Genomic DNA, 12,837 nt, shown 5'->3' with positions numbered 1-12,837 from the left:
ATCCTATGCTCAACAGGAACAGTACACTGAATAGGAGGGTGTCTAGGACATTATACATGACACTGATTAGACCGCTGATGACAAGCAGCTCTTGTCTGGGGATACGCAGCGACCACACACCTGGACCGCCTCCAGAGAATGCAGAACAAGGTATTACGTATCATAAGCAATGCTCCCCGATACACGCGGACAGCGGACTTTCACCGAGAATACCGACTGGAGACTCTCCAGGAGGTATTCAAAAAAACTCGCCACACGACTGTACAAGAAACCAAGTCACTCGAACAATCCTTACATCCTACACCTGGGCAACTACGATTACAACCATAGATGGAAACACAAGCGCCCAAAGACACTCCTTAGGGACTGGCCATCTATGGTAACTTCGTAACTTCGCAAACGACACAATGAGGCGACCCCTGCACTTCAGCCACTGACTAGCTTGCTAACTAAGCCTCTGCCATGAGAACTGGCAATCGCAGGGAAGCCACACACGACACAGAAACTCCCAACACACATCACACTGCTAGTTCCTTTGAGGACCATCGAACTAACAAACCTACAACGACATGGCTATGTTACAGGAGCAGAAGCTGCAGCAGCAGCAGCGCTCACCTCCTCGACAGGACATTCCATGACAATCTGGCATTACTTCTATGGTACTGATGCGTGATACCCAACCGCTAACATAACCCTACCTTGCACGATCTGTCGCAGATAGCAAGAAACCGTTACTGCCCTTACTACCCAACCCGACACTGTCACAGAGGTTTGATGCCATTGGCACTTTTTTCCCTCTGCCCTTAAAAAGGCTCTTTCAAGCTTGACTCTGTCGAGCTTTTTCGACCACTTCTATCACCCAGATGCGCCCGTATTAATGGGTAACACTACCCAGACGTACGGATAACATCGCAGTTCCTCGCTCCTGCGATCTCCTCGATGCAGAGGTGACAGTAGACCTTTTGAGTTGGTCACCATGCTTGTGCGACCGTGGAGCGGCTCATAAGGGTGAAGGTTTGACAATGCCAGCCACTCGTGCTGGCGAAACGTCAGTAAAATCACCGGATGAACGTCGGCCGAAGAACCCGAGATACAAGCCAGTAGATAGGTAGTTCGTCAACAAGTGACCACGAAAGCCTTAACAACTTCTGCTTTGCTTACTGCCAGGTCTTCAATTAAAGATTATTTGGAACTTGTAAGGTGCTACAGAAAGTTACTTGCACGTATGCGTGCCAGCACTCAACACCGTATACACTATGTAATCAAAAGTATTCGGACACCTGGCTGAAAATTACTTACAAGTTCGTGGCGCACTCCATCGGTAATGCTGGAATTCAATATAGTGTTGACCCACCCTTAACCTTGATACAGCTTTCACTCTCGCAGGCATACGTTCAATCAGGTGCTGGTAGGTTTCTTGGGGAATGGCAGCACATTCTTCACGAAGAGCTGCAATGAGGAGAGGCATCGATGTCGGTCGGTGATGCCTGTCACCAAGTCGGCGTTACAACACATCCCAAAAGTGTTCTATAGGATGCAGGTAAGGACACTGTGCAAGGTAGTCCATTACAGGGATGTTATTCTCGTGTAACCACTCCGCCATAGGCCGTGCATTATGAATAGGTGCTCGATCGTGTTGAAAGATGCAATCGCCATCCTCGAGGTCAACAGTCCCCTAGAACTTAGAACTACTTAAACCTAACTAACCTAAGGGCATCACACAGATCCATGCCCGAGGCAGGATTCGAACCTGCGACCGTAGCGGTCGCACGGTTCGAGACTATAGCGCCTAGAACTGCTCGGCCACTCCGGCCGGCAGGTACTGAAAAAGTGCTGTCTCTACGTAAGACTTGGAATACGTTGAACTCAAATTGTGATTAGGTCCACGCCCAAACAAGTGTTGTTTGATTTTGTTTACTGCATACATTTATAAACAGTTGGCGGATTAATAGTACAACTGTAAGTGTCTTTATCAATATATTAAAATGTCTTAGTACGGTATAATTAGGACAATTTTTATAGCATTATTACAGTTTTCTCATACGCGACAGACAAAATCTGACTTCATATTCTGCAACAGAGGCCAGCATTTAATATAAATCACCCTTCTGGATTAAAAGCCTGAAAAAAAACTTTAATTTCGCAGCTCTGTGTAATTAGTCCTGTAAACTGTCGTTTCACAAGGCTCGGGAATCATGTATTCACACGGTTCGGAAATGATGTATTACGGTGTTCCATCGTTCTTAAAAAGGTCAGGCGAAATCCACTAGAGCCGTCTTTAAATGCTGGGCACCCTGACAAAAAGCGGAAGACGACGTGAAATGAGCTGCGCCACCGTGTCGGCGGCAGCAATTTGGCAGATGGGCGGCCGGCCGTGGCGAGCAGTGAGGGAGCGGAGCCGCGGCCGCGGTGACACAAAGCAGCCGCGGCGTGGGCGTGCCTCCCCCGCCGCCGCGTTATGAAATGGGACCGCCGAGCCGGCAGCCCGTGCGGCCCACAATCGATACGACGCCAGCCTCAGACTGAACACAGTGCCTGCTTCGGATCAGCATCTCCAGTATGTCGCAAATCTGCGGAACTCTTACGAGGCCCCTCTCTGTGCCGAAACTGTCGTCGGTATGCTACGGAATATTCAAACAAGTGGGCGACCAAAACGATCACTTAAAGTTCTATAGTAGTTGTAGGAAGTAACAGGCATCAGTTCCACGGTACAACACACGTAGGTGACAGCAGTCATGACACAGCGATATGCACATATACAGATGGCGGTAGTATCACACACACAAGATATAAAAGCGCACTGCATTGGCGAAGCAGCCATTTCTACTAAGGTGATTCATGTGAAAAGGTTCCGTCGTGATTATGGCCGTAAGGCGGGAATTAACAGACTTTGAACGGTGAATAGTAATTGGAGCTAGACGCGTGGCACATTTCATGTCTGAAATCGTTAGGCAGTTCCCTATTTCGAGATCTATAGTAGAGTGTGCCGAGAATACCAAATTTTAGGCATTACCTCTCATCACGGATAACGCAGTGGCCGACGGCCTCCATCACTTAACGACCGAGGGCAACGGCATTTGCGTAGAGTTACCAGTGCTAAAAGGCAAGCAACATTGCTTCAAATAACCGCACAAGTTATTGTGGGACGTATGACGAACGCATCTGTTAGGACAGTGCAGTTGAATGTGGCGTTAATGGGCTATGGCAGCACACGACCAGCTTCTGCTAACAGCACGACACCGTTTGCAGCGCATCTCCTGGGCTCGTGGACATATCGGTTGGACTCTAGACGACTGGTAAACTGTGGACTGGTCAGATGAGCCCCTATTTCAGTTGGTAAGACCTGATGGTTGCGTTCGACTGTGGCGCAGACCCCACGAAACTATGGATTCAGGCTGTCGACAAGGCACTGTGCAAGCTGGTGGAGCCTTCATAATGGTTTCAGCAGTGTGGAATGAACTTGGTCCTTTGGTCCAACTGAAGCGATCATTGACTGCAAATGATTATGTTCAGCTGCTGGAAGACTATTTACTGCCATTCGTAGACTTAATGTTCCCAAACAAGGATGTCATGTCAGCGGGCCATAATTATTCGCAAATGGTTTGAAGACATTCTGGAGCATTAGAGGCAATGGTTTGGCCACCCGGAACGCCCGACATGAATTCCATCGAACAGTTATGGGACATAATCGAGAGGTCAGTTTGTGCATAAAATCCTGCACCGACAACACTTTCGCAATTATCGACGGCTATAGAGGCAGTATAGTTCAGCATCTCTGAAGGGAACACCCAGCGACTTGTTCATTCCATGCCACGTCGATAGACTGCGCTACGCCGGGCAGCAGGAGGCCCCTCATGATATTAGGAGGTATCCCATGACTTTTGGCAGCTCCGTGCAAAGACTGAAGAGGATTAAAATAGGATGAACAGCAGTGATACACAAAAAGGTGTGGGTGTGGAGAGGTTTGGTGGAGGGGGTGGGGTATCGGATTGTGCAAAGTGAAATTTGCTCTGGACGCCAAGCACCACAGTTATGCTACAGGTTGTAAAATTTTTAAAGATGAAACAAACTACGGGTAGACCGGATGGGTGACTTGTGCAATTCGTAATGAGAAGCTCGTAGAGCCTGTGACGGGCTAACAAGTTCGGCGCATTGTTCCCTGGCGATCAGGCTAAGTGCCGGTCCCTGTAGCTCGCGGCTACATAATGCCGCCCAAATTACACGGCCACACCCAGAGGGGGAGGAGCCCACCCTGCCCCAGCCACGACAATGCCGGACGCGGTCGACAGCCGCCGCAGATCGATCCAGGCCAGCGCGGCGGCAGGGAAGTCGCATCCCACAAATTCTGGCTGGCCACTTGCTCCGGGAGCTACTGACTGACTCCGCTTAAAAAGCAAGCTCTGGGTGTCAACACAGCATCCCGAACCCTTGTTAAGATCCCTGTTGTCTCCAGTCTGCAGACTGCTTTGATGACGCTCTTCTGGACAGTCTGTGCTGTGCATGTCGCAAGACACGTCCCCCCACCCACCCACCTGCCCCCCCCCCCCCTCTCTCTCTCTCTCTCTCTCTCACACACACACACACACACACACACACACACACACACACACACACACACACAAACACACAAATCGTCCCTCCATTACCAAACTGATTATTCCTTGATGCCTCAGCATTGGACATGTCAAATAAGCCCTTTCTTAGATCATCGATGTAATCTTTCTCAGTCTTCTGAATTTTCGCACTTCAAAAACTAACATTTACCTCGTGTCTATACTCTTTATCGTCCACGTTACACTTACACACACGACGCTTCACTCCAGACAAATACTTCTAGGAAAAACTGTTTCAGTACTTACATTTGTATCGACGTTAACATTTTTTTTCTTTTTAGAGACACCCGTCTGCATTCCACATCCTCTTATCTCTGCCATCGTCAATTATTTCGCTGCCCAAATGGCAAAACTCATCCACTACTTTTGGTGTCTCAATACATATCTCTTTTCCTCTGCATCGCCAGGTTTCATTCGAGTACATCGCATTACCATTGTTTTATTTTTGTTGATGTTCATCTTAGCTATCACCCCTTTTCAAGACGTTATCTGCTCTGTTGAATTATTCTTCAAAGTCATTTGTCGTCTCTGATAGAATTACAATGTTATCATCAGTCTCAAAGGTTTTATTTAATGCTGTCTAACGCGTTCCCAGTATGGACGTATCTTTAGAATTTTAGCACGGTTTCAGTTTTATGATTCCAGTGAGTCCACTGATATCAAATTTGGTCGATTTTATCTATTATTCTACTTTTTTGTAAATCTTCGAGAATGCGATAGGTCTCATTAATAACACTATTCTCCCACGAACGTGCTATCTCTTAACGAAAAATAGTAGACTCCTACAGTAAAAAGTAAGAAGACATCTTGTGACTAATACAAAAACTTTGTAAGTTTATAAAATAGCAGATACCACATGTACTAATTAAAATTAAATCTTTGAATGTAACGATTGCTGAAAAGTACAATTATTTATTTAAGGAATGAGTAGTAGTTTCAGCATCCAATGACGATAAATAATGTGTACGTTGTGACTCGAAAGTGAATCAGCATCGCGTATTGTTCGTTTCGAATTTTAAATAAAAAGTGAATAAGGATCTATTTTTCTAGAAATCGGCGAAAGTAAATCAAGACCCATTTAAAAAGAAAAATTCATCCAGAACATGAACGATATGTGCAAAGACCGATTTAGTTAACAGAATGTCTCATTTTCTTTTCAGTAATGTACTACGAGATTAGTAAAGGATCGCATTTCACGGATCCTGTTCCAGATAATAAGACCTTGCAGCAAGTCATTTTACTTAACTGGGGACGCTTTAGTTTGACAACAGTGACAAACTAAACACTCCACTGTAAAATGCAATTACGTAGTAAACTTCAAAAGAATGAAAAAATGCAACTCTGACATAACGCTTTTCACAATATTGGATCCTATTAATGATTATATTACGCCCGTCAGCTGTGTATGTTATAGTTACTCAAGTAACATAGCTGTACAAAAAGGGCAAAAAATACGCCTTCTGGGAGCAGACATGAACAGGTCGGACTGCACAGTGGAGATCCACGTAAATTTATTTCCTCGTTTCAAACAAAGTGGAGAAAATTTCATAGTTCTATGGACGCTATCTATATGTCCATTCATTTCCTTAAGTGACAATTATGAATTTGCCCGACCAGCTTTTACCCGTGGGCGATACTTGGGAAAGAAAGCCACGTCAGCTTGTCTCGTCACCAGAGTAAATTGTCGGCCGGAAATATCAATTTGAAGTTAGTTATCCATAATGAGCTTATGTTCTCTGACTAAGAAGGTATATGAGACGTACGGAGATCGGGCGGTGACAGTGCCTCGACCTGGGGACCCTAGCTCACAGCTTCAGATCGCGGGCGTTGAAAGGCAATGGAGACAGCGTCCTCCGATGTTAATAGCACGCCGTAGATGTAGGATGCAACCTGACGGTGAAACCACTCAGAACGACTGGAGCAAGGCGGCGGATTGTGGCGGCTGGAAGACGGCAGGCGCTGGCTGGCTCTGGACTCACCTGGTAGGCGGGCGTGTTCTCCTTGTCGCGGGCGGCGTTGGCCAAGTTCTTGGCGGGGATCATGGCTGTCCGACTGGCGCAGCTCCCGCTACTACCGTTGTGCCATCACAGCCTCCACCACACTCTCTGACAGGACGGAATCCCAGCACGCGAAGCAGATGACACCGACCTGATGAATGACAGCGGGTTCTAAGGCGAATACCATGGCAAGGACAGCGGTGTTCCGAGGGGCCAGACCAGCATCGAACCAGCGTGGAAAAGAGCGCCGTGTTCGGTGGTATCTGTGCAACGATTTACGAATCCGTGGATAATATGTTTACGGCCGTCTTACATTGACCCATCGATCCTTCAACTCGCAAGTTCCCGATTTCTGGAAAATTTCGCTCGATGAGTTGCTCATGAGTTGCTCATGAGTTCCATAACGAGTCATTACATCAGAGTAACGAGAACTATATTCAGCTGACCAACTTTTGAGAAAGCGCCATGGCGCCGCCTTCTCCGATTCATAACGACGATTCAGCAATAAGACTTTAAATATATGGTTTACGAGTCCCAATCATAGAATTTCCAGGTGGAATGTGGATGAAAGGTCCAATGTTCCATGACCTGCGACTATAAGAATCTGATCAGAATTTCATTTGCCCTTCTCCAATCGAAATGACAATCATTCGTGTCCCCAAACTAAACCGTAAAAATCTATAAAAATGTAGGTCATCGAAAATAACCTTCACGTACTACGAGAGTCATTTATTATTACTAGAAGTTTCCATTGCCATAACATCGCCAGACAGAGAAGTTTTTTAATCACAGAATGTGTGACGGTTCATGCATGACGTTCGGATCTAATTTATGTAAAATCAAAAACGCGAACTGAAATCATAATCTGGTATAAAAACTGTACCAGACTCTTTGGACGACCCACCGTCATTAATGAGAAATGAGACGATCGTATAGCATTATTGGCCGGGGCCCCTGCCTCGAATAATATCGTCAATAATGTGACAGTACAGTGCATTGAGCATTCTCGCAGAGCGATGTAGCACATTGCTATGAAACGTCTAGTCCCTACGCATATGTCCTCAAACCTCTCTGCAGAATATCATGGAGTGAGGGCACAGAACACCACCCGTGTTTACATTTCTCAACGATGACAAAATCTTAACACTGTAGCTCAAAACCACTTATGACAGTCACCCACACGATAAGACCAGATTCTTCCATAAGCCACCGAGGCTCAACTGTTTCCCAAGTACAGCGCAGCATTGAGGGTAGGACTGTCTGACGATACAAAAACGTTTTTATTAACCTTACAGCATTAAGAGATTTCATTATATGAGAAGACAGTGATGCCAATATTGAACATCTAGCAACGAATATGATCGCTTTTGCTTATATGCATGTCACCGCACAGCGCACGGAAAGGGTATTCCCCACCGGTAGCGACCGATACTCCAATTTTGTTCCTCTTAGGACAGCTATTAGAGATTCGTATGGACTACGCCACCCAATCCCAGTCCTTGAAACACATCTCTTAACTGCTCCGCTCTATCCGCCAGCGACGAGAATCTCAAACAGCAGAGTCATAACTATAAAACAGAGGCCTACTGGGTCTCTTAGGCAGTATTTTTAATAAATGCTGTGAACTGCACACGCACACACACACACACACACACACACACACACACACACACACACACTAGTGGATATCTGCGACGAGCAAAAAATCCATGAGCTTTTGTGTGGTTTTCACGAGATTGCAATTTTCGATTAGGGCAAGTATGGTGGGGGAATGGACGAATGACCGCAGCGAAAAACTTATACAACTGCACTGCGAAAGATATTCTTTGTGAAAATGGACAAATGAACATTAGACGAATAAGAGGGTAAAAAAAAGGCGTACGAAAAGATGGTTGAAATAAGTGTAGACGGTAATCCAGCGGTGGACCAATATCTAATGGAAGCTAAGCTACAAAATTTGGAATCAAGTTTCAGAAATGAGCTCAAAAAGATGCAGGGAGAGTGAGTTATATGAACTAAAATCATGACGAACGCCAATAAAAAGTTCATTATTATACTATCCATAACTTTGTCACGACCATTACTTTAAACGTTTTATCGGCAACTGTACATTATAATGACCAAGAACGTTGTCTTCCTAGCATACCTAAGCTTCATGATTCTTATAGGAGTGCCACGATTCTGAATCAGAGCTACATAGCCGGAGGGTGGCTTTCCGGAAATCCAGTTTTTCGTCCATTTTGTGCGATTTGTATTTCTGGCTGTATATGAGACCTCAGCGTACAAACTGCCAGCGACTTCCACTATTCTCTTCTTACTATTGAGCATATTAACTTCCTCTCGACGACATAAACGTACTTTCAAACCTCTAAAATGTACTGCCCTAGGATGTATCGCCACAGCTGTTGAAATCTCTGTTGATCCATTATCGGCCGAGGACATCAGCTGGTTACGCAATTGTCAACATTGATGAAATTCTCCAACAGACTTGTAACTAAGATGTTATTTTATTTTATTGACAACCAGTTTCGGCATTCCACTATGTCACCTTCAGGTCCCATTTGCATCTCTCAAAATAAACGATTATGCCATACAGTGCCAAATATGCCCGGGTTTCGTGAATTCAAACCGTTTCACAAGTGCTTCACTTGCAGACTTGATAGCAACTGAGCACGTTCTTGGACTGCAGGTGTGCTCACTTGCTATCACGTCTTCACGTGAAGCACTTGTGAAACGGTTTGAATTCACGAAACCCAGGGATATATGGCACTGTAAGGCATAATCGTTTATTTTGAGTGATGCATATGGGACCTGAAGGTGACATAGTGGAATGCCGAAATTGGTTGTCGACAAAATAAAACAACATTTTAGTTACACAGCTGTTGGAGAATTTCATTAATATTGGCAACTACTGAAATCCGTCGCCCGTGTACCGACGAGCACGCATCCCAGTCCTGCGTTCGCCAAGAAATCACGAAAATCCGGCGATTTGGCCCACACACGGCAGGACCTATCTCCGGACAGATCTGAGACACAGCAGCCAACTGGCGCAGCGGACACATTAGTAGAAACCAACGGGCCTGAGATCCTCAGGTCCGCGGTTCTGACCCATCGCAGAAATTCGCTCGTGTTTAGTCAGCTGCTCCCAGAATTTACCAAACAAATAACAAATCTAAGTCTTCCACTGTCGTCTCCTACAACTAATTTCCGGTGTTCTTTTCATTCCGCAGCATTACGCTAGACGTTTCAACGATATAGTTTACGGCGCATCTTGTAATCGCATATTAATGCATTTATGGCTTTTGTGATGTATTTAAACACGTTTACGGAGAGCTGCCACCAAGGGTAGCCAAGCTATAAATGTCCCTGAATTTCCTACGAATCCTCCAGTGACGATACTTTCGCACAGAAAACGGCATCGTCAGCGAAAGCCTGACTGTTCTGCGGGCCCCAAAAGATGAAGACTCTTTTTATTGCAAATTTTTCTGGCATTACTATATTACATTTCCTTGAGCCACACCTGCCGTTGCTTTCGTTTACGGACATTTCCTGTTCTATCAACCAGAAATTCCTGGAGCCAGTCTGCTGAAGACCCTTGGCCGTGACTGTATCCTGCCTGAGCAGCAGCAGCAGACCGGTGTACCGCATTGCAGTTAACGGTGGCCTCTTATCGCAGGTGACTTGGCGGCGGAAACGACGAGTATCGCGTCGACCCGCTAACGCCGGTGACACGGGCCACGGGCCACCAACCCGTAAACGCAGCGTCGCTGCTCCTCACCAGATACCTACCACACGCCTACTTAATGTAGGCCTAGTGCACACCGCTAACTCCTGTCGTCTCTCGCGAAGTCACATAAAGAACATTCGATAGTGTTTTTGTTTCTGTTGTGGTCTTCAGCGGGAAGACTGGTTTGATGCAGCTCTCCATGCTACTCTACGTGTCCGAGCTACATCTCCAAATAACTGCTGCAACTTATTTCCTTCTGAATCTGCTTACTGTATTAATTTCTCGGTCTCCCATTACGACATTTACCCCCCTCCCCCCTACACACACACACACACACACACACACACACACACACACACACACACACACACACTTCCCCCAAGTACTAAACTGGTGATCCCGTGATGTCTCAGGATGTGTCCTACCAACCGTTCCCTTCTTCCAGTCACTTTGCGCCATAAATTTCTCTTCTCCCCTATTCTATTCAGTACCTCCTCATTAGTTACGTGATCGACTCGTCTAATCTTCAGCATTCTTCTGTAGCACCAGATTTAAATAGCTTCTATTCTCTTCTTGTCTAAGCTGTTTAACTTCAGAATTTCGAAGTCTTTCTCTAAGTCTACAATGCTATAAACGCAGGTCTGCCTTTCCTGAACCTATCGGCCTACACCCAAACCTCCAGATGTCAGACGCTCCGATCGATACCGAACACTGCATGTTGATAGAGTATCAACCAAAACATCGATTTATGTACTGTCGCACAGCAGAACGTGCATAAACAATAATTAAAACTAACACCAGAACTACGGAGCACAAGAAAACCGTATATGTCAGCAGCTGTATCATAAATCTCTTCTGGGTGAGTTTGTAGGCCGTGCGGACCTCGTACCAAACGTCCCCCGATCAGTCCCTACAGGGGACAATTTTTTTATCTCTTTACGCCTGAAACTTTTATATGGGAGAACATTTTCTTGACACGTAAAAGGACTTTTCAGAGTCTATAGCAATGTTCTGTTGCAGTCTGCTTCTGCTTCATTACTTGAATGTTATGTACCTATTGTTGATCTTATTATTTGTTTATTATTATTATTATTATTTATTACTTCTGCAAATGTTATGCAATTGTTTCTTTAATTTTCTCTTCTGACTATATATTCTGCGAAACTCTATAGGTTTACTACCTCCAAAGAAACGACGTGAAAGCAGACTGCCAAGAGGAAACTTCTGTAAATCCGAAACAACCCTTTAACGTGTCATAAACATGTTGTCACATGTAACACTTTCAAGCGTAATACAATAAAATAGTCGTCACTGTGGTTTCAACCCAGGACCCGTTGTACGACGATCCGACGCTCTACCAACTTCCCAGCGGAAGATATACGTAGCGGTTACTCTCAGATATGCTTTCCCTGGGCTCTGTAAATCTGGTGCTACGTTTAATTAGGTTTACGCTCGTTCTGTTGGACGGCAGCACGTAGCACGAAATGAATCGGAGTTTTGGTTGATACTCTATCAACATGCAACGTTTGGTACGGATCTGAGTGTCTCACATCTGGAGCTTTGAGTGTAAGGTTAGTCGAAGGTCAGTAACGCCTAGCCTGTTCCCACAAGTCTCCGGAATCCAAACTGACCTTCCTTGATGTCGGCTTCTACCAGGTTTTCCATTCTTTTGTAAAGAATTCGTATTAAACTGACAGTGTGATAAAATTCTCACATGTCAGCACCTGCTTTCTTTGGAATTGAAATTATTAATTCTTCTATAAGTGCGCAGATATTTCCCCTCTTTCATTCACTACAGACGTACATGATTTACGGTAAATAGATAATGATTATGCCGATGACGACGACTCTGGTGTGATGATAGTTATCACTGTTTTGATGGTTATTACTATTTTGATAATGACGATGCTACAATAACGGTGATAGATTTCAGGTGCTCAACAACACCGTCAACAGCGCCCCTAGTGTTGTCAGCATGCAAATCTCGTCGTGGGGAGGGTTACTTATAATGTATCAGTAACCCCATATCTATTGCAAAACCTGCCTTTATGATACACTAAACGAAGAGACTGCAAAATCAATGAATAAAAATGTGTAACAGCCTATTAGAGCAATTCGCTCAGACCTCGTTGACAACATCTGCCCACCACTTTCGAGATGAAGCCTGCCACTTCACAGAATTTTAAAACGTGTTACACTGGAGTCGGTTTGATGATGATGTTTGGTTTGCAGAGCGCTCAATTGAGCGGTCATCAGCGCCCGTACAAAATCTCAATTTTTTCACAGTCCAATTTTTTTCACAGTCCAATTTTTTTCACAGTCGAATCAAGCCACTGGCACGAATGATGATGAGGAGGATGAAATGATGAGGACAAGACAAACATCCAGTCTCAGGGGAGAGAAAATCCCCAACCCGGTCGGGAATCGAACCCGGGCCCCCGTGATCCAAAGTCAGCAACGCTGGTCACTAGACCACGGCTGCGGACACTGGTGTCGGCGT

At 45.3% G+C, this 12,837-nt stretch overlaps 1 protein-coding gene across 3 annotated transcripts in view; it reads right to left on the bottom strand.

Annotated features, from left to right (window-relative positions):
* Positions 1-12,837, bottom strand: part of LOC126285454 (mitogen-activated protein kinase-binding protein 1) — an 855,827-nt gene that overhangs the window by 258,330 nt on the left and 584,660 nt on the right. The window contains exon 2 of one of the 3 annotated variants that reach the window (XM_049984853.1): positions 6,593-6,761. The exons of the other annotated variants lie outside the window; for them this stretch is intronic. Within the exon in view, the coding sequence (XP_049840810.1) occupies positions 6,593-6,655 (63 nt within the window). The 5' untranslated portion in view covers positions 6,656-6,761. The remainder of the gene's footprint in view (positions 1-6,592; positions 6,762-12,837) is intronic. 3 annotated transcript variants of the gene reach the window in all.

This window comes from Schistocerca gregaria, chromosome 8, assembly GCF_023897955.1.
Source record: "Schistocerca gregaria isolate iqSchGreg1 chromosome 8, iqSchGreg1.2, whole genome shotgun sequence".
In the NCBI taxonomy this organism is placed as follows: domain Eukaryota; kingdom Metazoa; phylum Arthropoda; class Insecta; order Orthoptera; family Acrididae; genus Schistocerca; species Schistocerca gregaria.
This window is presented reverse-complemented; position numbering and strand designations above follow the sequence as displayed.